Source organism: Tricharina praecox (genome assembly GCF_024521635.1).
Source record: "Tricharina praecox strain CBS 144465 chromosome Unknown BZA05scaffold_39, whole genome shotgun sequence".
Classification (NCBI taxonomy): domain Eukaryota; kingdom Fungi; phylum Ascomycota; class Pezizomycetes; order Pezizales; family Pyronemataceae; genus Tricharina; species Tricharina praecox.
The window spans coordinates 46,633-70,394 of NW_026250441.1; the positions used below are offsets into that span (position 1 = coordinate 46,633).

General features: G+C 55.3%; 7 protein-coding genes across 7 annotated transcripts; 4 read left to right on the forward strand and 3 right to left on the reverse strand.

Moving 5' to 3' along the window:
- Positions 1 to 308: 308 nt before the first annotated feature.
- On the reverse strand, positions 309 to 2,314 carry BZA05DRAFT_359900 (uncharacterized protein; the record flags this gene model as incomplete). The annotated part of the gene is made up of 3 exons (XM_051481477.1): positions 1,914 to 2,314; positions 979 to 1,799; positions 309 to 873 (listed from the first exon to the last, which is right to left on the reverse strand). Coding segments are annotated over exons 1-3 (1,479 nt in total), but the record flags the coding sequence as incomplete, so codon positions are not given.
- A 2,886-nt stretch (positions 2,315 to 5,200) lies between these two features.
- On the reverse strand, positions 5,201 to 6,717 carry BZA05DRAFT_477502 (uncharacterized protein). The gene is made up of 2 exons (XM_051488309.1): positions 5,768 to 6,717; positions 5,201 to 5,703 (listed from the first exon to the last, which is right to left on the reverse strand). The coding sequence occupies exons 1-2, from the start codon at positions 6,327 to 6,329 to the stop codon at positions 5,654 to 5,656; spliced, it is 612 nt and encodes a 203-aa protein (XP_051335124.1). The 5' UTR covers positions 6,330 to 6,717; the 3' UTR covers positions 5,201 to 5,653.
- A 1,684-nt stretch (positions 6,718 to 8,401) lies between these two features.
- On the forward strand, positions 8,402 to 10,782 carry BZA05DRAFT_412106 (cytochrome P450). Its single transcript, XM_051485067.1, has 6 exons — positions 8,402 to 9,060; positions 9,140 to 9,200; positions 9,254 to 9,725; positions 9,777 to 10,127; positions 10,200 to 10,477; positions 10,548 to 10,782. The coding sequence occupies exons 1-6, from the start codon at positions 8,541 to 8,543 to the stop codon at positions 10,708 to 10,710; spliced, it is 1,845 nt and encodes a 614-aa protein (XP_051335125.1). The 5' UTR covers positions 8,402 to 8,540; the 3' UTR covers positions 10,711 to 10,782.
- A 1,354-nt stretch (positions 10,783 to 12,136) lies between these two features.
- Positions 12,137 to 13,304, forward strand: BZA05DRAFT_462066 (uncharacterized protein). Its single transcript, XM_051487698.1, has 3 exons — positions 12,137 to 12,259; positions 12,321 to 12,714; positions 12,772 to 13,304. The coding sequence occupies exons 1-3, from the start codon at positions 12,141 to 12,143 to the stop codon at positions 13,213 to 13,215; spliced, it is 957 nt and encodes a 318-aa protein (XP_051335126.1). The 5' UTR covers positions 12,137 to 12,140; the 3' UTR covers positions 13,216 to 13,304.
- A 1,487-nt stretch (positions 13,305 to 14,791) lies between these two features.
- BZA05DRAFT_412112 (uncharacterized protein) lies at positions 14,792 to 16,177 on the forward strand. Its single transcript, XM_051485068.1, has 3 exons — positions 14,792 to 15,189; positions 15,250 to 15,600; positions 15,650 to 16,177. The coding sequence occupies exons 1-3, from the start codon at positions 14,986 to 14,988 to the stop codon at positions 15,935 to 15,937; spliced, it is 843 nt and encodes a 280-aa protein (XP_051335127.1). The 5' UTR covers positions 14,792 to 14,985; the 3' UTR covers positions 15,938 to 16,177.
- Positions 16,178 to 16,259: 82 nt separating this feature from the next.
- BZA05DRAFT_359909 (glycosyl hydrolase family 47-domain-containing protein) lies at positions 16,260 to 19,517 on the forward strand. Its single transcript, XM_051481478.1, has 4 exons — positions 16,260 to 16,496; positions 16,567 to 16,760; positions 16,809 to 18,127; positions 18,176 to 19,517. The coding sequence occupies exons 1-4, from the start codon at positions 16,293 to 16,295 to the stop codon at positions 19,354 to 19,356; spliced, it is 2,898 nt and encodes a 965-aa protein (XP_051335128.1). The 5' UTR covers positions 16,260 to 16,292; the 3' UTR covers positions 19,357 to 19,517.
- A 1,650-nt stretch (positions 19,518 to 21,167) lies between these two features.
- BZA05DRAFT_422508 (uncharacterized protein) lies at positions 21,168 to 21,839 on the reverse strand (the record flags this gene model as incomplete). Its single annotated transcript, XM_051485793.1, has 1 exon — positions 21,168 to 21,839. The coding sequence occupies one exon, from the start codon at positions 21,837 to 21,839 to the stop codon at positions 21,168 to 21,170; it is 672 nt and encodes a 223-aa protein (XP_051335129.1).
- Positions 21,840 to 23,762: the final 1,923 nt, after the last annotated feature.

The following is a 23,762-nucleotide window of genomic DNA, read 5'->3' on the forward strand; positions in this document are numbered from 1 at the left end:
GCCTTGCCGTAGATCGTTGGCTTCTCGGTTGGATTGGCCTTGCAGATGTCGTTGTTCCCGCTACCCTCATCATCCCCGCTAACCGTGTTAAAGCCAGAAATTGAGCAAGTTCTGATATAGTAACCAATGCAAATGGCAGAGGTGGCCTTGCCGGCTTCATTGCGGTTGACAGCGACGTGGTCGAACATCGTATCGTAGGAGCTTGAATCGAACGAGCGCCCAGGAATCATATGTCCCTCGATTTCGCTGCTCTGTTGAAGCTTCGACCCAGTAGCAGACCACTCCACAAGACGCAGGGACTTTGTATGCTCCCATGATGGACACCACCGGCGTTGTGACTCCTGCTGATCCGAAGGCACAGGGTATCGGAACAGCAGTTCACCCCTCCCCCATCGCGGCATATGAGAAATGCATAATCCCCAGGCGTCTTCGGGCTTCTCGTCGATGTCGTATGCTGGTAGCGTCGGGCACCGCAGGATATAAGAGATAGAAGTGATCTTATCGATTTCGTTCGTCGCCTGACGGCCGTGTATCAACAGAAGCGCATAAAACAGCCGATCTCGTTCCTTTATAAAACAATTCATGGTGTGGGGGTGCATGACGCATTCCACGGCTAGCTGGAGGAAGTCCCTCTCAATATCCTGGCCTTTCTCCCTTCGACCGCCAACCATATAGTTGCCGGTTGACTCCTGGACCGTCCACACGCGGTTCTTCCAATGTCGCTTTCCGTCAAGAAGAGCCGGGTTATTATCAAAGCATCTGCCTAGGCCGTTGTAATACCGGAGAACGAAGGTGTCGGCCTTTTCGCGATACACATTGCCGATGGTCGGTACATCAATGCGCCATTCCTCTTTCCGGAGATCCCATTCTACCCTCTTTGCCTTCCGTGCTCCAGCTGCTGACAAAGGGCGATCGTTTGTGGATAACGTCGTCGTGCGTTGACGGATCAACCGCAGCCCTTCCGTGCCCCGAGGGAACCCCTGGCGCAAACAGAGGACATCCAACCAGCAATATTGCACTCCCAATGCAAGCACCTCTCGTCGTATACTTTCCAAGTCGACACCGACCGGTATGGTCACTGGCCATTGTCCGCCATTGATCGGCGTCATGATCGTTTGTGTATCGTCTGTCCACGCATGTGAGATGGCGCACAGTTTCCGACCAGCGCTGGAAACGACCTGATCGTTTACGAAGGACTCCCAGCCATTAGAGCCGGTGAATGAGCAATACGCATAGTCGACCACCCTGTTGGCATACAGATCCCAAACGCGCCTTGGTGGGATTTGGTACGGATCGATGATCATGGTAACCCCTATCTTGTCGCGATGAATTGCGCCCTTCCTGCGAGCGTGAAGAAATGCCCTCCAGTTGTCCATCTCCTTCTGTGCGGTCCCAAGTACCCCATGACCTTCGAAGCATCTCCACAACGGACGAAGCATCGCATAAGCCGTGCCAAAGTCCTTTCCTATGGTAAAGCCAAGGAGCGAATCGTATTCTAGTCGATACAGATACGATGTTTCCATGTGCTCGTTGATCATCTGGAAGACCCATTGGATGTCTTCACACCTGATCGATGCCGCGCTTTCGCCTTGAAGTACTGCGGTGACGTCGTGCGAGCGTGAAACCTCGGCGGTGAGGTGCAAAACAGTGGCGGATTGCCCATGCGAGCCAACAACCTCGGATTGCCCATGCGGGCCAACAACCTCGGATTGCAGCTTCAATTGATGGAAATCTGCTGCCAGGTCTGACTCGCGTTTTTTGAGGATGTGCGATCGTGATTCTGCCACCGCTTGTCGAAACTAACGAAGTCAGTACTAAACTTTCAAATTCGCCAATGATGAACTCAAGACTTGTGGAACGGTTATCGACAGTTCTTTGTACAATGAAATAGATGAGGAATGTAGGGCAACTACTTCTGGTATTTCCGTGCCGCTTTGCGAACTCCCGAACTCCCGGGAGGTATTGCTTAAACTTTGCGGCCTCCTAAATGCCCCACCAAACGCCATAAAAACCTCACCACAGGTATTTCACCGTTGTACGCTAGCGCTTCCACGGCCCGGCGGAGAAGCAATGTCTCCCGCAGTCGTACGGTACGGTTAAAGGAACTCAGAGTCGCTGATGCGAGGTCTGGAGGCCGTCCGGGGGGTTTAACGTGATATTGAATCGGAAAGCGCGTGGGAGGAGGGAACGAATGCAGCGACAAGGAGTTCTGGCAGAGGAGTAATATGGACGACCGAAAGAAAAGAACCCATGAGGAACGAACAGTTGTGGCGGGCGGATGAGAAGAAGACCTGGCTTCCAATTGACCAAATATACGGACAGGACGATTGAGATTTTGCACCCCGGCTTCGATAACAGCCCCGCAGGCGTATGATACTTGGGGTGTAGTGATTGCATGCCGAGAAGAAGCAACATCAACATTCGATTTATTAACTGGTCGAAGGTGACAGGATGCAGTCCACCTTACCACCGAGCTGACATACGGCGATGTTGCGGTAGTGTTTGTACATATCCTCCCGCTTCAACCGAGATCCTAATACATAGCACTATTCGAAAGCTCATTGACAAACATCATTCAAAGTGGGGGAAAGAATATTGTTATCCGCTAGCTGCGTGAGCTCTGCCGTAAAAGAACACGCGTATTATCGGTACAGATGCCCATGTTTAGAAGCACAAATTAGCCAACACCGCAGAAGACACCATCCAAGTTCCAGCAGGAGATCTGCTTCAGATGTTCTGACGACGTCCATATTTGCCGCTTAGCATTTCTCCCCGTTCGATGTTCCGCGTGCTACAGATGGATATCGGGGGTACCATTGCTGGATCGAAACGCAGGCCGTGTCATGAAATCATTCGATCAGATCGCCTTCCGAAAGTTTAAAGGACAGCAATTCGTCTGCTTCATCGGCGAAGCATGCCGATTGATTAGTGCGGGGTTTGTGCATGACGGTGGTGGGAGGGGTTGGACTCTTTTCAATATTAGACTTTACCTACACACCGTCAAAAATAGATACAGCGACAATTACTCCATGTTGTCTGTCCATTCAATCATTGTAGTGGCTTTGTGGTGATTACCGATTGGAGTCGTCCACCTGCCGCCTAAAAACAAACTGTAAGCGGAAGTTGGCAGAGCCGGATGTCTCGCACCAGCTGTGCCGTGGATGAGACAAACAGAGGTTTCATGAATTATTCGGTGTGATGGATTTGTCGGTGTGATGAATGGGTGATGTGTGAGAAGAACAAGAGAAGAACAAGACGAACAGACAAGCACAGAAAAGAGGGAAACGATTCAACGTTTATCCCTCCGCATCGGGTATGATCCTGGTCACACTCCCATAACACTAGCTCGCCGCAACACAGAGATGCGTCTATAGTACCCCGCGCTCCCCGCAGTGTTCTCCATATGTACGTTGTCGTGTCCGGATTGCCAACACTCAGTCCCATCCGAGCATCGGGCGGACGGTTTGAAAATAGTCCGTCCGGGGTCGGTCGCAGTCCGACGGTGCGGACCGCCGTCAAAGTCAGGTGACGACGGCCTGTGACTAGTCTGTATGCTGTTAGACGCTAGCCGCCTTTTACAAAGCGGGTGAGATATCATGAGATTCTATGTTTGAACTGTGGGATTCGGGGGCAGAGGCGGCTCTGTTTTACGGCGGGCGGCCAAGGTGCATACTTGAGCATGCCACGTTCATAATATTCCATTTCGTTGCTATATCGGTCTAGGTAGTAAGCTTCAGAGAGTTGCGCGAAGACGCATTCATTTGAATGCAGACTTATTGCAGGCAGCGATAGTGCGACCAATATCAAATAACTGGATTAATTATATGACTACTTCGCACCGAAATCGCATTGTGCATTGCTTCGGATATTCTAAGACTTTTCCTCCTCCAACAATTCCGTCGTTTTTTTACTGCCTGTATTCAATCTCACGACCGTGATGTACCGGTACTGCGGCCACACTGATAAACCCCCCTTTTTGCCACAGTATAAGGTAAAGTACTAGGTAGGTCAAACGTCTTCCTACAAGGGCCGTTTTACACCAAAAATGCCCATTCTCAAGTAACCAAAACCCACGCTTCACGTGGCGGAAAAAAATCGAGTCTTTCATAGAAGCTTTAGAATCGCAAGAGGCGTACGAAAACTCTTGACCTGGTACTTTACGAACGAAGCTGTCATATGATGAACGAATTCCTGTCCACCTCCTCAGCTACAGCCGCTGGCACCGAGTTGCGTCTGAAGTAGGTATGCGTCGAAGCCGAACGAGAAACAGAGAACCACTATTAAGCGAAAGGCATGAATGATATTAGCCTTCAGCTCCCCATGTCAGGGATTGAGAGCTCAGAGGACCGCACCTCCCACCATTTTAAAAGCCCAATCGTAAAAAAACTGAACAATCGCTGCTCGGCGGAGGGGCTGAGTTGGAAAGACAAACTTTTGCCATTTCTGCCCCGGATAATATGCGAGATTTTGTAGGACATGGACCATGTCTCACTGTAATAACCAACACTGCCATATGTATCAATGGATGCCCGACACAGCGACACGCAGCTACTAGGCTCCGTTCATCTCACCATTATCTCATCATGCGGATGTGCCAAGCACGTAGCGCGACATAATGCTTTTAGCATTATGTCGCATTATGTCGTTTCGGCGCCCAGACTTCTGAAGCAACGCCACATCTATTGCTGCCACTACATAGAAGCTAGCCGGTAAGCGTAGTTGAAGGGGAGCGAGCGGAGGTGAACCATTATGTAATAGAGTAGGGTCCTGGAGCCTCAAATGCGATGGAAAAATGGAATGGATTACGCGTTTCCACTGGAATCTCGCGGATTTACTCAGTCATTCTTTCGATGACTATAACTGTATGAGTTAATTGACTCTGGCAATGCTTCCCGGATGACGCGTGTAATGAAAACCATTGCTTCCATAGTCTTCAGCTGCCAGAAGTTGCAAATTCTTCCGAAGAATCACGTTTCCTGCCGAGGCAGGAGTTTTTGCTGTTCTAGTTGTTGAAGTATCTGTACTCTCGTTGATTTTCGCGTCATGGTGGTGGTGATGGTAGTGGTTGAGGTTGTCGATGGAGACTCCCCCCCTTTTTTGTTTGCGTGGCGCAGCCCTACTTGACATAATAGCGAGATAGTGGGTTGAGATGAACATTTGCCACCTCAAATTATTAGTGAAATAATGGTTGTCAAGTTTGTGTGGTAGCAGGATGAGATAATGGTGAGATGAACGGAGCCTAAGAGACTGCTAATGAATCACGTACCCGGAATATCGTCGTCGAGTGACTCCGAATGCATGGCTGCCATCAGTGCCAATGCCAGTAGATACTCTACCGGAGTACTCTTCGTAGATTCGACTTGTCGATAAGTCCCACGAATGTCAAGATTCACAGAGCCGATGAAATCTGCTTGTGCAGCACTGCCGTCGCATCGTCCCGACGTCCAAGCTGCCGAAATCACCGGTATTACGATGTGCTTGACGTCGTTGACGGTTGTGGCGACTCTGCTCGACAGCATGACATTCATGGGTACTCGAAAGCGAACTTATGCGCAGTCATGTCAACACGATTTCCATTTCTAAACAACAGCGTTGAAGACCTCGCCATCACGATCCGGCAGTAGCCGAGAAGCCGTATGTATGTACCACTCCTCTACGCGGCGGCGTCGCGATCCCTCAACCGCTGCCGCTTATCCCGCGCCTCTGCAACGCACGCACCGTCAGCCGCCGCCGCCGTCGCCGCGCGCCCTCGTCGCCATCCACGTACCTTTCCTAACGCGATACCTCTCCTTCCACTTATCAGTCCTCTTCTCGATCCACGCGTCGAGATCACCATGGCGCTCCCTGGCGAGTGCCATGACATCCTCCTCCAGCAGCATAGTCGCACGGACACTATGGACCATATACGTGCCCCAGCGACACCGGGCCAGCAGCTCGTCGCGCCCCAGCCGCCACTCCGCCCGCGCATCCGTCATCGTCACCCCCTCCCACCGCGTGTCGCACCGCCGACAGCACCGCACATCGTTGAATACGCGCGCGACGCACCGCGTGCGCCGGTCGCAGAAGCGGCAGCGCATGTGCGCATGCCGCAGGTAGGTGCGCGTGTAGGGCGCCTTGAGGCGGGCACGGGGGGAGGAGGGGAACGCGAGTGATAGCTTCGTGAGCAGGTGCAGGCTGTAGGACTCTACCGCTGAGTGCAGGGACCGGCTGCTCAGGAAGAGCGCGCTGAAGGCATGGCGACACAGCGAGGGGACGCTGGCGGAAACGGGTGACAGGTGCGATAGGATCTCGTATAGGACTTCGCGCGGGAGGTCGTCGAGCGTGGGCATCGCGGTGGGCGGGTGGTGGATCGCCCGACGTGGAGGTTGCGTGGGTGCGTGCAGCTTGGCTGGGTAGCGGAAGGGGAGAATTCTCCAGATATCTAATGGATCCACAGAAGAAGTTGACAAGTCTTCAGCTTCGCGAACGGAGATGGTGGTGGTTGGTTAACGCGCCCGCGAGCAAACAGCTTGCAGCTCATCGCTTCAGCCAGACGTCTGCCTGGCCACGCCACGCTAACTAGTCCGTATATGGGGTAGCGTAGTTAACATGCGGCGGACGCTGACTCACAGATACCTGGCAGTGAAGGTGTGTCACGTGCGACGATGGGGAAAATGGCTTCCGAGCGTGGTAGTTGGTAGTAGAGTACTTCACTTGGACTACCGGTAGAAACTGATTCTTCGAGAGGATACGTTAGAATTACGTTGACGTATTGATCCATTGTGACTTGTCCACATCCTGATCTCACCACGACCTCCACCAGCAGCCAAGAGTCAATCCTCTGCCTCCACCTATGCCTCCGTCCTAATCACAGCAACAGACTCGTTGTGTGCATATAATTCCGGTTCCATTCTTCCCCCGCAATCCAACCGAGCGGAAACCGGCACCGGCACCGACGCTGCGCACAGACTCGATCATCCTTGACTTGTCACTGCGCATTGCGTGGCCGGCCGGGGTGATCACCTTAGCGGGGACGGAACATTTTTCGGCTTCCCGTCCGGATGCCGGAATCCGGAGCTCGGATACTAGTAGTTGCGAGTAACGACGGGAGAAACCCGATGTGCAGTGGTGGGGAAAGGATGCCGGAGTTTGGAGTCTGGAGTTTCGCATAGGTAGTTCATTCTGAGTGGACATACGTTCTGGATGGATTGCAACCGTCCCCCTCCCGGATGCGCTCTCTCGTTCCAGAGTATCCGACACCACCACCACGCAGGATTTCGTCTTCTCCCCACACCAGGGGTCCTCAAACTTATCTAGGTGAAAATCTGGCCGGGTGATAAGGTGTTTTTACTGGTCCGGCAAATACCGAATTTTCCAGAACCCGCTAAAATTCTCCAAACGCCGCTACTTTTGCAGACCGCGAAAACACCGTCTGCGTGCCCGTCTGGGTGACTGCAGGAGCTCTAGCTCGCCTCTAGCTCACTATAATAGGTGTAGGTAACGGCTGGTTTCTGCGATCAAGGACTGAGACTGTAGAAATTTTCTCTCGGCGCCGGTCTGGCCAGTTTGTATTGAGGAAAGCGGCCCGATACGCTTCCTTCCAGAACAGCACCCGGCACGGGGTCCTCAAACCTACATCGCACGTCTGGCCATTCTGATTGGCCAATGTTTCTAGACCAGATTCCGGCCGGATTTTCACCCAGATAGGTTTGAGGACCCCTGCTATCCATTCGTCAGACTCCCTCAGCTCTTCTCCACACCACCACCACCACACCACCACCACCACCACCACCACCACCACCACCACCACCACCACCACGCTAAGCGAGCAGCTGGAACTTGGTTATCAACTTATCATCGATCATGCATGCATGCAGCCTGGATATAACTCTAGTGTAATCGAATCACGTCCATCCCCGGTCGCGGCGGCTACCACCGTCGCTCGAGTCTTCTGGGAACGTGGCGCTTGGCTCTCGTCTCGTCGATGGCTCGGCTCGTGCATGGCTTGAGTGGGGTATGCTGCCCCACTCCGCTCACCCTCTCGCCAGCCAGCTTCATGTCCCGACCGAACACAGACACGGGAAGGAGAAGGGAAAGGGCAAGAGGAAGGGGATCTCGATTCTCGACGGGATGAACACGCTTCCAGGTTCGGGTTCAGGTTTCCCTGGTCAGGGACTCAGACGATTGGAACTGCCGATCTGCAATCTGCAATCTGGACTGCGTTCTGCGCATGCACGCGCCAACCAGACCCAGCCCAGCCTAGCCGAGTCCAGCCGGGCGGTCGTTCGGTGCGGGGCCGGCGTGCGGGAGGGAGGGTGGATGCAATCGAGTGGGAGGACTCGTCTCGCCGGTGGTGGTGGGCTGGGCCAACTCTGGGATTTCCATAGAAGAACCAAGTTCTTGGGTTGCCAACCCATCAGAAGTGTATTCCTGCCACCGTCGTGATCCCACCGCACCCGTCCGCAAAGTGCAAACCCAGATTCTCCCCTCCACCCCCTCCACCGCCAAAACCCAAAACCCAAAAACCAACACCACGGACCAGCGGTCATGCGCACGCGCGTATGCAGCTCCTTCTCGGAACGGAGCGACGGCTGCTGCGAGCCGATGTGCACTCACCAACCACGGTAACTAGTGCACATTCATGCATGCGCCAGGAATCGGGACGTAGGCGAGGTGGCCGTGACAACCACGGATTCTTCACGATTGCAGGAGCTAAGAAGGTGCTGTCTACGTGGACGTGGATGCGGGAGACGACCTTGGTTACTAGGCGTCTGATAGCTACTCTACATAAACCTCCCTCGCCCGCCGCCGTTGCCAGTATCGGCCACTCCACACCAACATTCCACCGCACAACGATGGCAGCCCTCGCCGACCTGCTACGCTACATCGACCTCTGGGTCCTGCTGTACACCTGGGCGGTCGTGTACGGCCTAATCGTCGTCCGCCGCGTATGGTTCCACCCGCTCTCGCACGTTCCCGGGCCTCCGCTCGCCGCCGCGACATATATGTACTTTTCGTGGTACCAGGTGCTCCAAGACGGGGCCATGTGGCAGCAGCTGCCGGCGCTGCATGAGAAATATGGTTCGCACTTGTCGGCGGATGGCGCGGGAGGGGGAGGGGAGAGGGAGGGGTAGTGCTGATTGAGATTCCGCTGTTGCAGGCCCCGCCGTACGCATCAGCCCGACCGATGTCGATATCATGGAGCCTGAGTTGTACCATCAGTGAGACCCGCACTTCTCCCTGCACAAACAGAACTGACGTCGTACGCACACAGAGTCTTCGGCCTACAGACGACATACCTCAAAGACCACAACATGTACAAGCTCACCGGTCTCTCGCGGTCGAGCGCTTTGACGTGCGACCCGGTGGAGCACCGGGCGCGTCGCAGCCTAGTCAACCCGTTCTTCTCGAAAAAAGCGATCAACGACGCGTGTTCGACGGTGCTATCACCGATCATCGAGAACTTCTGCGACAAGCTGGACGCCTTCTGCGCTTCGGGGGCGCCGGTGCCGCTGGCAAACGGCTTCTACTGCGTCACGGTAGATATCATCTCGCAGTACTGCTTCGGCCGCTGCTGGAATATGCTCGATGAGCCGAACTTTACGAGTGACTGGGTCGAGAGCGTGCTCAGCATTAGCGATGGGATCAATATTAGACTGCATTTTCCGATGCTTACGAATGTGCTGCTGTTTGTGTCGCAGTTCGTACCCAGCCTTGTCCCGCTCGCTTATAAAAGGCTGATGGAGGTGCGCTGCCCTCCCCCTCCCCTCGGATATGCGTGCTGACCCCAGCTGAAGGAATGTCAAACCCTGGTGCGGGCCTCAATCGCCTCCGTGGCTTCCGCACGCACCTCGGGCGCACCCCGCAAGGCCCGCCCGTCCACGGTAATCGAGGCGATAATCGACCCCCCGCCCTCCTCGTCATCATCGAAGGAAGCATTCGTGACTCCCTTCCAAGACCTGGTGGAAGAGGCCGTGGCCCTGACCTCGGCCGGAACCGACAGCACCAGCAACTGCCTGCAGTACTGCGTATGGCACTTCCTCACTAAACCCGAGGTGCGCGCGCGGCTGCTGGTGGAGCTCGATGCTGTCGAGAGGGATGCGGACGGCAGGTTTAGCCTCGCGAGGTTAGAGGGGTTGGCGTATTTCGTACTCCCCCCCCCCCCCCCCCCCCCCCTTCCCCCACTCTTTATGAGTGGTACCCGTGCTAACACGGGAAAGACTGGTTTCCTCCAAGAAGTCCTCCGCTACAACCACATCGCGCCCACCCGCCTTCCGCGCGTCGTGCCCACAGGCGGCCTGACGATCCCGTCTACCGGGCTGCACCTCCCCCAGGGCACTAGCATCGCGTTCTATATCACGCTGATACATATGGACCCGCGATTGTTCGAGAGCCCGGAGGAGTTTCGGCCTGAACGCTGGATGGGCGAGGAGGGGAAGGTGTTGAATAAGTGGTTGGTCAGCTTTAGTAAGGGTGATAGAGGGTGTTTGGGGGTTAAGTAAGTTATTCCCTGCGACGAGTGGGGGGGAGGGCGGGGGAGGAGGAGGCTAATGTGTGGGGTGCGGCAGTCTGGCGTATGCGGAGTTGTACCTTGTCCTGGCGAACCTACTGACGAGGTATGAGATCGAGCTGTGGGAGACGAATAGCGAGAGGATGGAGTGGTCGGATCATGGCGTGGCGAGACCGAAGGAGAGGATTCAGGTTAAGGTTAGGAGGAGGGTTAAGGCGTAGGTACTTGGTCAGGAAGTCGGTCGGTCGGTCATAAAGTGGTACTCGATGAATTATATCCCATGATGATTCCAGTTGTTCGATAATAGGTAGCCGTGCACTCGCCCCGTGACCCCCATCACTGTGATACCGGCCCGTGCTAGCTGCAGTGGGTCTTCGTTCATTGAGTACCGTAACTTTCTATACATGCCGGAGAGACACGCAACAGGCTGCCTATGCTTCGGTCCTCCGCTCGTGTAGCTACATTGTACTCGCTTATGTAACACTTCCTCCAGTCTCCCCGCCCTGTCAATGGTCATCCAAAATACCGGCAAGTGCCACAGCCACAGCCACAGCCACAGCCACAGCCACAGCCACAGCCACAGCCACAGTCCCAACCACGCACGTGATCAGAGATCCGACTCCCGGCACCTGCACACTGGGCGAGCAGTGACGCGCACGACCGCACGCAAAGAGTATGGAGTATTGACTATTATGTGTAGCACAGTATGCCAGGCAGAAATCCTCCCCAAGCGGAAATAGCACTCGAGCAGGACTCGTAATTCGCTATGGCACATGTACCCCCAGGCTCCCCGCCACACCGGGAACCTACGCTGACAGTCGGAAACTTCGAATGCGCAGTTCGATGGAGGCTGGAGCTGTCGGTATTAGTACATGGGTCCTGAAATATCCCGTCTGGTAGCGAGAGAGGGAATCGGTTTATTGGCTCATACTTATGGCCTTGCTATCCACACATGGTTGGTGCTAGGTAGACTACGGCGACCACAGCTCAGACATTCCCGGACCCAGATACACTAATACTGTGGAGTACCTATACTTAGAGAGAGATCTTCAGTTACTAGCAGCCTACGGCCACGAGTCCGAGTACGAGTGACCATTTGTGACCCCGTGACCATCCGCCCTACCCACGGTTCTACGGTACCTGTCCATCTGTCCCTGCAGAATCCGCGCCCTACCTCCCTTCTCCTTTCATTTCCTTTTGTTCTAGAAGAAACGAAACTCGAGCCGATCCGTAGTTATAGTAGGTACAGCTTACGGTCATAGGATGAGAGGAGAGCCCGGTGAAGCGCGAGGTACCAACTAACTGTTGGGGCATCGGTACTAGAGTAAATAGCAAATAGCAAATAGGTAGCAAATAGCAGGGCGATCGTTTCACGCGCAGGACTCAGCACTACTGCTGCACCCGGTATTGTCACTAATACCTGTACTAGTATACGACCTAGTATACGAGTGCCCGTTGCTATTGCTGGGATAATGCCACCAGCGAGCTGTTTCGTCCCATATTTGGGAAGACCCAGCCAGCAGGGTACCGGCGGGGTATCGATGGTCGGTGCCTGCTGACATACTTGGTGCCTGCTTCGATAGGCCAGTATGTATAAGATGCGGCGTGAGCCCATGTCGAAGCACTCACCAAATACCGGACGAAAATAACAATGCGACCAAGTTCCCGCATATTCCTGTCAATACTCCCGGCCGCCGCGTCGTTGCTCCCGCTGGTCGCCGCAGCAGGCACCTGGCCCGGCTGGAGCGGTCTGAAGCACATGATAGTCTTGTAACTCACCCCTCCCTGCCGCCGCTCACCCGCCCCGGGCGCCACCAGCTAACCCCCACAGCGGCGACTCCTTCACGCGTATCGGCTACGTCCCGGGCAGCTCTCCCGCGCCCTCATCCAGCAACCCACTCGGCGTCCCCGCGCCCGGCCGGCCCTCCTCCAACGGCCCCAACTGGCTCGCGTACCTCACACGCACCTACAACGCGCAGCACACAGTACTCACACACGACCTCGCCGCAGGCGGAGCGACCGTATCGCGCAACCTGGTCGCCGGGCCGGCGACGGCAAAGATGCTGAACGAGCAGTTGGCGGAGTGGTTACCGCTCGTAAAAGGGTGGACTGGGAATGAAACGCTGGTGGCAGTGTGGATCGGGATCAATGATGTCCGCCTTGGATGGCAATCGGATGTGCAGGTGGAGAGCGTTGTCGGGGAGTATTTTGTGCAGTTGCAACGGGTGCGCTCTCCCCCCGTTCGGGCACCTACGGCGCCGTGGCTGATAGGTAGTAAGCAGATGTACGCCTCCGGCGCACGCAACTTCCTCCTGCTCGACGTGCCGGACATGACGCGTTCGCCGGAGTCGCAGGCACTGAACGGTAGCGAGCGCGCAGCGCTCGGTGTGTACAATACCGCGTACAACTCCCTTCTATCGCAGGGGGCGCGGGAGTTCGAGGCCGCGAACGACGTCGTGGTTTTCACGTTCGGGATGGGGGAGGTCGCGGATGATGTCCTCGATCGCTACACCGAGTTTGGGATCAGTAATACGCATGAGTTCTGTGCGGCGTATGAGAACAGGCAGTATAATGGGAACGGGGATTGGGAGACGTTCGTGGATGCGAATTGTACTGCTGCGGTTGGGAAGTACTACTGGCTCGATAAGACCCATCCGACGAGTACTGTGCATAGGGAGTGGGGGAGGAGGCTGGCGGGGTTTTTGCAGGCGAAGGCGCCGCAGTGAGGGACGGAGGGGAGTGGGGCGAGTGCGCAAATAGATTAATAGCGGGAACGATCATGGGATATAATTCGTCGAGTCCTGCTGCATGACTGACTGACTATCGACGCCTTGACGGTCCTTCGCTTGATCTTGACGTGTACCTGCTCGACCGGGCGGGCAACGCTATGATCTGACTAATCTATCCGCTCGGGATCGGAGCCTCGGGCACGAACTCGGTCGGGTACTCGAACACCCGCGGGTACATGCGTGTCATCGTGATATGAACATACCTAGTGAGGTGAATGGGCGGTGAGGCGGCGGTGTTGAAACTTGAAAGACCACCGCCGGTACACACCAGAAGTACCGCCTGTGTGCTAGTTGGGAAATCACCTGTGGTCACCTGCTAAATTCAAGAAACGGGAGAGGGCTGCTAACGTCTGAATACATGACTATGATATCATGTATGTTTTTGAAGGACCGTGAGGATGAACAGGACCACGAAGAAGCTCGCGACTCCACAGGTGCGGAGACTCGACAGCCAGGGAGAAACATCAACGTGCAAGTGCAGATTTCTTTATGATTTCCTTTATTTATTGTCGCTCTTACTCCACCTACTCTAGCGTAGGGTGGGTGATATTGGTGCCGCGACGCGCTAATAGTAACTAACACCTGCGGGCCAGCGGCGGCCTGGGGGGACAGGTCCTCTGTCATGATCGGTCACGGTCCAACACAGAAAGGTGAAACAATGTATTTTCCCCCCACTTGCCAGCCGTCCTCCCCAAAGCCCCCTATGGCCTGCCGTCTTTGTTACAGAATCAGGATGTATCCAGATCAACCAACGAATGTCACATGGAAGATTGAACACTGCTTTGCCACGTGACTCTATGTGCATACTAGTATCGGCCCGTCCCGCCGTCCCGCCGTTTGGAACATTTTCCAAAAGTCCATGCACCGGATGTCACTGGTCACGAACGCTCCGATTATCGGTATGTGTGGTTTCATAGGTAGTTCCCGTTTCCGAGAAATCGGACATGGTTCTGCATGAACGTCGATATGAGCCTAATGAAACGAACAGGCGGTGAAGCGGCGGCAAGGGAGCCGCGGTGTTGAAGCTTGAAACCACCGCCGGTCGCTTGGTCGGGAAAGTACAGCCTGGCTAGTTGAGGCTGGCCGTCTGGTGAACGGGGTAGATCGGGCTGAGAAGGGCGTTCCGCGCCCATTGTCTAGATACTCTATCGATGCCTCGTGAGAACACACGTTGCGGAAATAAACCTGTCCGCCCAGACTCCGGCCATATGTACTGTGCCTCATTCCTACATTCTAGCATTTATGTAGTGGCCCGGCTCGCCCGGGCGTACACTACTAGTCCATACACACAGGCTACGCCGTTGTAATGGGTAGTAGTGCCATCCCCATATCATCGACGACATGATCACGGCGGTTCAGCGATAGCTTCTTTTCTGCAGCGATATCTTCTTTCCTGAGGTGTAATTTTTCTGTAAGGGCTCTTGATACAAGCTTCAAATGACGTATGGCGTACAGTATGCTATTAATAGTCCACTCCTGCATATGCCATTACCCAGCCGCAAGCGCCCATTTCGTCAGGGACCTGGCTGGTGAAGTGTTCGCGCGCCACCCGGAGGCTGCGATTCTTCAGGGACCATCCTCCAAGCAGCATCCTCCGTCCCATCGCGCACTACCCCCGCCTAGTTCCTGCCCGGCCCCGCCGTCACGCCCCGCCACCGTCCCGCTGTCGTCCCATCCTCAAAACCCCGCGCCGCCCGCATTCCAAAGATGTCGCAACCTGTAGCAACAGAAACGGCCGATGCGACGATGTACTACACCCCCTCGCGCTCGATGTTCTTCCTCATCCGCATCGCCGGGTACACATGGTACAAGACGTACCGGACGATCGAGATGCTGGCGGGCTCACCCAGTACCGCGACGACCCGGTGGCTGGAACACAAGCAGACGGAGCTGAACTTCGCGTCGCTGATCGTGAGTCCCTTGGCTGGAGCAGTAGAGATTCGGGGTGCTGATGGTGTAACTACTCTACAGGGCGGTCTCCTCGCGTCGTGCGTCACCGCGTCGCTTTCGTGGCCCGACGTGCCGACCGCGCACTGGCTCGTGCGCGCGTGCTGGTACGTCTCGCTGAGCATGGTGATCACGTCGGTGCTGGTGGCGTTCCAGCAGGTGGCGGGGCTGGGCGGAATCCTGGCCACGCATGGCTCGCACGCGAGTCTGTACAGCGCCCTGCTCGACAGGAATGGAAGGCCCGATATAAAGATCGTGTTCGTCCTGCAGGTGCCCGTGCAGCTGCTGAGCTATTCGATCTTTTTTTATACGCTCGGGTTGGCAGTGCATGTTATCTCGCCGCTCGGGTGGAGCGTGTGGGGTGATGATTCTAAGGTTCGTTGTCCGCTCCGGAGACTGTTGCGTAAGGTGCTGATGCGCGAAGATTGCCGTGTTCTATTGCGTCGGTCTCGCCGTCTCTGTCTCGCTGTTCATGATAGGCAGCCACTACAGCCTGCAGTTGCTGGATACGTCGAGTTTGGTCGGGAAACAGAACGAGGTTATGGGGAACGAGCATGGAGACAGCGAGGAGAGCTTCTCGAGGAGGCCAACGTTCATGAATAGGGAGACGAGTCTCGAGGAGGCTGCAGATCGTGTCAACGAGGAGCGAACGAGGAATCAAGGCGTGTCGGGTGGCATCGGAGGGTTGCAGACGAGGGAGATCGTCGAGTGAACCAGGAGCTGGACTCTGGTCACGTGAATGGGAGCTGTACTTCGATCACGTGAATAAGGAGCTGGACTCTGATCACCGTTGGTGGACGAGGGAACGCAGGAGACGAATCAAAGACGCCGGAGTAGGAGGAACCGCGTTGTGCGAGAGCATATGGCGAATTATCAGGACGGATGATTAGATGGATCAGATACGCCATAGAGTCTATAGCCGCCGAATAGAGAGCTTGAGCAGATCACCCAGAATCCCTGTCCTCACGTGCCACAGTTATCGCCAGATTTCACCTTCTGCGTGTCCCCCTCCCGTCTGATCATCATCGCTACATCGCACGCATGCCACCTCTACATCCACGACCGACATGACCCCGCCATTCTCCTCGGCCGACCACGCACGGCCTCCCGGAATATACACGCTACTACTACCACTGCTTCTATTGCTATGTCACGCGACTACTACCGCGGCGATGACGCCGACGCGAAAGCTCGCCCTGAGGGAGGAAGCGAGGACGATGTTTCGCCATGGGTGGGATAGTTACTGGGAGATTGCGTTTCCGGAGGATGAAGTACGGAAGCATGTCCTATCGAGGGATGAGTAGGGATGGAAGTGTACTGACGGCGAGCTTGCGCGTGCAGGTTAAACCCCTTACGTGCATCCCGCACCACCGCGACCGCGCGAACCCGAAGGACATTGGCACGAACGATGCGATGGGAGAGTTCTCGCTCACCGCGATTGATGCACTGAGTTCCATGGCGGTTATGGCGGCGAGTGATGAGGTGGAGGCCCAGAGGTTCTGGGAGACGGCGGAGGAGCTGGTGCGGATCTACTGGTGAGCGCTCCGTTCTGATGTCGGCTAGGGGACGACTGACGTTGACAGGTATAATAAGCCGAAAGACCAGGAGTCGGACAGGAGGAACGCGTCGTCGTCGTGGGGTAGGTTTCAAGGCAGGCACAGGAATACGCGCGGGTTCGATATCGATGCAAAAGTGCAAGTGTTTGAGACTACGATTCGCGGGCTGGGGGGACTGTTGTCGGCACATTTATTTGCAATTGGATCGCTCCCAGGATTGCCGAAGGAATTTGAGGGGAAGACGAAGACGGGATTTGTTTACAACAACGAGCTACTGCACCTTGCGGAGGACCTGGGTCGGCGACTACTCCCCGCACTGACGAAATCGCCGACGGGAATCCCGTACCCACGGATCAACCTCCGTCACGGACTCCCGCACGGCATCAAGAACCCACGGTACTACAACCGGATCCTCGGCTGTCCGCAGTACCACCCTGATCCGGACAGCGAACCCGAGCATCCGTCTGAACGCTTCTGGCGACACCCAAATCCAAAGTCGATAAAACGGGAGCGGCCGGACGAGGAGATTACCGAGACGTGTACTGCGGGCGCGGGCTCGCTCGTGCTGGAGTTTACTACGTTGTCGCGGTTGACGGGAGATCCGAGGTTCGAGGAGGCGGCGAAGAAGGCATTCGACGCGATCTGGAGTCGGAGGTCTGCGATTGGTCTCGTTGGCGCTGGGGTGGATGCCGAGAGCGGACTGTGGACAGGCGCGAACTCGGGGATCGGCGCGGGGGTGGATAGCTTCTTCGAGTACGCGTTCAAGAGCTATGTATTGCTAGCGGGTAATGCCGACGAGAGCTACTTTCTGGACGTGTGGGAGAAGGCGCGCACCGCGCTCGAGCGACATGTGCTCGTGCGGGAACCGGCGACGTGGTGGAACAATGTGCATGTCAACACTGGTGTGGGGATACAAGGCGGGGCGTGGATCGATTCGCTGGGCGGGTTCTTTGCCGGGACACTGTCGCAAGCTGGTGGTGCCTCGGAAGACGACGATGCTCTAGATCTAGCGGTCAAGGGAAATCTTGTCTATTCTGCGCTGTGGAATCGATACAATGCCCTTCCAGAACGGTTCAACACGCGACTCTCAACGATCGAAGGTGGCTTGTCGTGGTATCCAGGTCGTCCGGAGTTTGTTGAATCAACCTATTTACTCTACCGAGCCACTAAGGATCCCTTCTGGCTTCATGTGGGCGAGATGGCGATGCGCGATTTGAAGCGCAGGTGTTGGGCGAGATGTGGTTGGGCGGGCCTGCAGGATGTCCGCACCGGCGAGAAACAGAACCGGATGGAGAGCTTCTGGCTGAGCGAGACGTGGAAATATTTGTTTCTCTTGTTCGATGAAGGTTGGTTGTGCCCATGTGCTTGAAGCGACATAGCTGACATCCTTCCAGCAAATCCTTTGCACACCCTCGATGCACCTTGGGTATTCACCACCGAAGGGCATCCGATCATCCTGCCACGTCCATCCTGCGTAGTTACCTCCTCTTCGCCCCCACCCCCGAGAACGTGTCGCGCTCCGCCGACGTCGTCCAGCTTTTTCTCTACTACCGCGTCTCGTCCAGATCTATTCCACGCCGCTTACTTCACCAAGCTGCACCTCTCACAGATCCCCGACTCGACCGTCTCCTCCTCCGACCCGGGCGATCTTTATGTCTCACCAACGAACTCCACCTTCTACCCATACACTCTCCCGCTTCACCTGATACAACCCAACGCCACTAGCGCCCCACTCCCTACCCGCGATTCGCTAGAACTCCTCTTCCCCGAAGGCTTCGCGGCTCCCAACGGAGTGGCCACGTCCACGATCCTCTCCCGTTTCACCCCCAAGATTCAACGCGTCCCCAACGGTGTCCGGATCCTTTCGCTCAACGCGTTACGCCTCTCCCTCATCGACTCGACCGACACCGAGGCACTGCGTATCAACAAAGTCAGCGGCATCCACCTCGGCCGTGAAGAGCTCGTCTATATCTCGCGCGATCTCATTGACGGTATCAAAGACACCAACTTCGACGTCGTCCCGGACACCGAAGTCCTGGAGCTCCACCTGACCTTCCATGCCGTTCCCTCTCCGCAGGGCAACATCCTGCATGACCTCCTGAGCTTCCTCAACCCCACCGCCTCCTCATATCTCTCCTCTCTGAGCAAAGACTACGCTATCCCAGCAGTCATCTCTCGCGGCGAGGGCGCAACCCCAATCTCGGACTTCGACGCCGCCGATATATTCATTTCCTCCTCGACCGCCTGCTCCGGTCCCCTCCCCTACACCGCCCCAATCATCGTCGTTAAACGCGGCGGCTGCACTTTCGCCGACAAAATCGCCAACATCCCCGACGACCCCAGCGTGCGTCTCATAGTTGTCGAGGATTTCCTTGCCGGCACGGGGGTGGAGGGGGTTGTTGCGCCGGTTGTCGACGGGATTCAGCGGAACGTTCGGGGACACCGCACGAACCAGGTGGGACTCGTCATGGTCAGGAGTGGCGTACGGTGGTGGGAAGTCGAGAGTGTGGCGGTTCGCAAGAGGGTCGGCGTCAGGGTCCAGGGCAGGGAGGTGAGTGGGTTGGTCGTGGATTAGATTGTAGATGAGTTTTTTTCCTTTTCGCTTGGATATTGGATATGCACTGTGTTGCATTTAACGAATGGAATGATATGGATTCGATTTTACGATGTTGTTCCAGTATTGGTGCCGGTGATGGGCTCGGTGTATGCCCCTACCGGCGATTTCTGCAGAGCTGCTAGGTGGCGATATGGCTACAGAGAAATACTTTCGTGAATACGGGTGATGTTCTGTTAGAAAGCCTACTTCCCGTTGGCCGTATTCGAAGGGAACGAAAGTACAAGCATTCACACGATACCATCGGGTTCTGGTACTACCTGGGTAGCTCTCGAGCAAACATCGCGATATCACTGGAGTAGCGTCCGCTGAGTAGTGTTCACCCGCACAGGGCGCCGAGTAGTGCCCGCCCGCACAGGTCTCTATGCCCGTAGAGCGAGCCCCTATTCAAGTCAAGGCAGCGAACTGAGCGATGAGTTGTGGTGGTGGATAGCTGTTTATCCTTCATTTCAAGGACCTCCCATTCCCGTAACAACACCACCCCCACCCCCCACCACCCCACAACTCCCCCGCCATAACTACGTTTGTTTCCCTCAAAACAACCCCCAGCTCCCAACCACGCTACAGCATGTCCGCACAGTCCTCCTCACCCCCACCCCCACCACCGCCCCACGCACCACCAGCAGGACCTCAGTCCCCTACTGCCACTCTCGAAGCCGCCGCTCGACGAATAATCGGTGCGCCCATCCTGCCACCCATCTTCCCATCCCAAAAACCAAAACTAACCCAACCCACCCCCTAGCCTCCGACGCGCAAGTCTTCGCGAAGTACCGTGCCGCTCAGCGCACTCGCGGAACCCCCGGCAATCCCGGCGCTCCCGGTGCTTCCGGCACTCCTGCCGCGCCGGTGGGCGCAAAGAAGGCCGTCTGCGGGTCCGATAGTTGCATGCACCTGTCTTGCCTATGGGCTGCGGCGGGCGACGCCGCGAGGAAGAATTCGAAGCGGAGGAGGACGTAGCTAGGTTATTGCGGCCGGGGGGAACGGAGAGGCGGGAGATCTTGCGGATATTGAAATCATGATGCGGGTGTGGGGATATTGGTGTTTGGGGATCTCCCGAGTCGAATTGTGATGTTTGTTGGAATCGTGTATGTATGTATGTGCATGTGTACTGAAGCGCTGCCACCAAGCCAGTGACCGCACCGAATTCACTGCAAAATTCCTGCACCAAAATATCTGTTCCCACACGGCTGCCGCGCTAATCGCTGCGTGGGTGACTCCTGTAGTGTACGATCTTCCCGGCTCCAGACGTCATTGCCGGAGATCCTGTTCGCTCTTCAGCCATCCGAGTGATGATACCACGACGAGTCTGACTAAGGGGATATGTGAGGACCTGAAGAGGTGTGATTTGTGTGGGTTTGAACTGCGAGTGCCCATAGCCACCTAAGAGATTATCATCCGCGAGTTTCATTCCATGGCTTGCTGAATTAGTATGATGGTATGGTGGAGTGAAGGAGGAGCTGTCGGCCTGAGGAATGAATGTGGTTAACAGTGGGCATCAATGTTGGTGGGCATTGCGGGGAACACCAAACGAGGAGGGGGGGACTTAAGCTGGTACCGGCGGATTATCTTCTTCTTTGCTGATCATCGTCTATAGAATCGACAGTCAACCTCCCCATCTCTGCTCTTTCCTCTTTGCTTATGAGCGCGTTGACCTCAAGAAACACGGGCACGTATCACTTCACAACTCCACATGTAAGTCGATAGAGCAAACAGTCAACTTTTTTCTATTTGTACCCCCGATCACAACACCTTTTTTCCTCCATATTCACAATCTAATGAACCACAGCTCGCATATTGCCACCCATAATATCCCTACTGAACTTCAACTCTCCACCAGCCCTGCTCTTCGGCCAATCACCACAGACCTCCTTGATCAACATAGAAGCTTCGGCAATGATCTGGCAGGGAACCTTGTTCTTGTAGCGGCCGCACAAGGAGATGTCGCCACCCTTCCACTTGTGCATAGTGCTGCACTTGCTGCCGCCGATGTTGTCCTGGGTGCAGGTGTTAGAGGCATACGCAGCAATGCGGCCGATGCAGTAGTTGATCTCGTCGAAGGTGGGGGAGGCCCAGGAAGTCTTGCAGTAGATCTTACCGAGAGCACTGGTGGACTCTACCTCGGACGTGGAGCGGATCGTGACGAGGTAGGCGTTCGGCTCCTCGGTGTCGAGCGAGATGGTCGCCACCACGCCACCACCTTTCTCGGAGTGGTCGGCGCTCGGGAGAGCGGGCAGCGTGATGTTGTATGGCTTGAAGTCGGAGGGTCCGTTATTGCCGAAGGTGTTGGCGTCCTTGACCGGCGAGTGGTCGGTGCCGGCGCGAGAGACCACCGGGAGGTCGCGCAGCTTGACTTCGGAAGATACGTGACCGCCGGAGGGAGCAGTGGAGACCAAAACAGCCATCGTGGAGAGGGCCCCAAAAATGCTGAGGATGTTGATATGCATGTTGATGTGGATTTTATTTTGTTGATTTTTATGATGGTAATTTCGGGGGTGGGACCAAAAGAGTGGGGGATGTGAGAGGGGAGGATGGAGTTGGGAAAGGGAGTTGTTTATAAACCGAAAAGTTCGAGGCCCAAAACATTGATTGTATCTAAATCTAGTCTTGCATACAGATCCCGCTAGTGTTGTCGAGTAACAGAACGAGTAGCAAACACCGCATGATTTCACGGTCAACGTTTGTTTGCAGCTAGTCAACGTTGAACTAGAGGTGATCACCGTCGAAGGGTGGATCGAAGTACATTTTTGGCCGACCACCCGTGGTATCAAACAACTGTATGTGTGAAAAAACCAGCACATATCAACCTCGTACCTCCTTCCAGGCAGTAACAAACCTCACAAATCGGTTCATCGAGCACGGAACAATCAATAATATCCGAAGTACCTACCTAGCTCGTTTCCGCCTCCATCAGAATCAAGTCTACAATTCTACTTGACGCCACTCTTATGAAAAATTATTAATCCTCACCCGTTCAAACCCCCCCCCCCCGTCAAACCCCCCCCCCCCCCCCCCCCCCCCTCAACAAAAACAGACAAGAAAAAATGAACAGCGGAAGCCATGGAAGCAATCATCCATGCCCACGCATTTACCATCGAGCACCAAACAGTACACCGAGCCTCTCCGAGGCGCATTCCGGAGCACCACACATCTCCCGGTATGAACCAGTCTCGTCCTCGAGCTCAACCTCCTAAACGTCCCCAATTAGCTCCCCGTGCAAAGCATCGACAATCGAAGGAACAAACGGTACATAGATCTCAATCCGCAGCACCCACTTCAATTCGGTGTGCGATTTCTCTCTCCCGGTTCTCGCATCTTTCTTGACCAGAAAATCAACTGTTCATCCGCTCCGAGCACGATCGGACGAGATTTTTTTGTCTTGCTTAATCATCATTACACTCGACCTTGGGGTCCTGGGACGGTTGAATTTCCTTTTCCACGCGGCTATCACAGACCGCTGGCCGCGAGCTCGATACCGGTTTCCTATCACATGCTCTCCACCCAGCCCTCTCCCCGAGTCAACACTCCCTGCCCAACCCTCTCCGCTCAACCATCCCCGTTCAATACCCGCAAGAAGGAGGGAAAGCAACAAAGCAAGACAGAAAACAAGAGCGAAGGAAAGAGAGAATATCCCTGCCACCCGTGTTTTCCATGTCCTCTGCCGGCAGCCCCTCTCTTCGTTCGTCCAGTCGATAGGCTTTATCCTCTTTCTCGCCCTAGTTCTCACGCTTTCCCAGTTTACCGGCGATGAGGCCGATCATCCATGACTCGGTGACTAAGCTGGAAGAAGTGGGGAGGAAGAGAGGTGCGGTCTCTTTCCCCAGCTCTACGATTGGACGAGATTTTCGGGAGCGTCATGGGTCTGTATTCGCTTTTGGTCCTATCAAGTGCGGGAAACCCCGGTCACGCACATGCGGGCTGAGATTTACCCCCGGGAGTGTCTACTTCCTCCCAAGTCCCTCTCTCGGTATATTGGGCCTCTGCTACTTCGATTGAAGATAAACAGGAACGTCGAGAAGCGGTGCGGAGAGGAAGGCGAAAAGTAAGTACGTCCGTAGTTGCGCCTAAGGTTAGGGTTCGCTGCGTAGTCCTCCGTTTTGGCGGTAATAATTCACTTTCGGATCCAACCTGAGACAGTTCGCGCGTGGCAGACACGCAAGGGATGGAGGGAAAATTATTATTATTGTCCTCTGCTGCTGCTCGGAGAGCCATCGAGATTCCCATGGCTCCTTTGCCTAACCTGGCTTAGCTTAATAGGCTCATGGTAGCTCCCTTCTTCTCCAATCTCTTCCGTTTATGACCCCTTTATTAGCGCTTATCTTTATATGTTATCCATCAATCCGCTGTTATCCATCGATCTTATCTACACA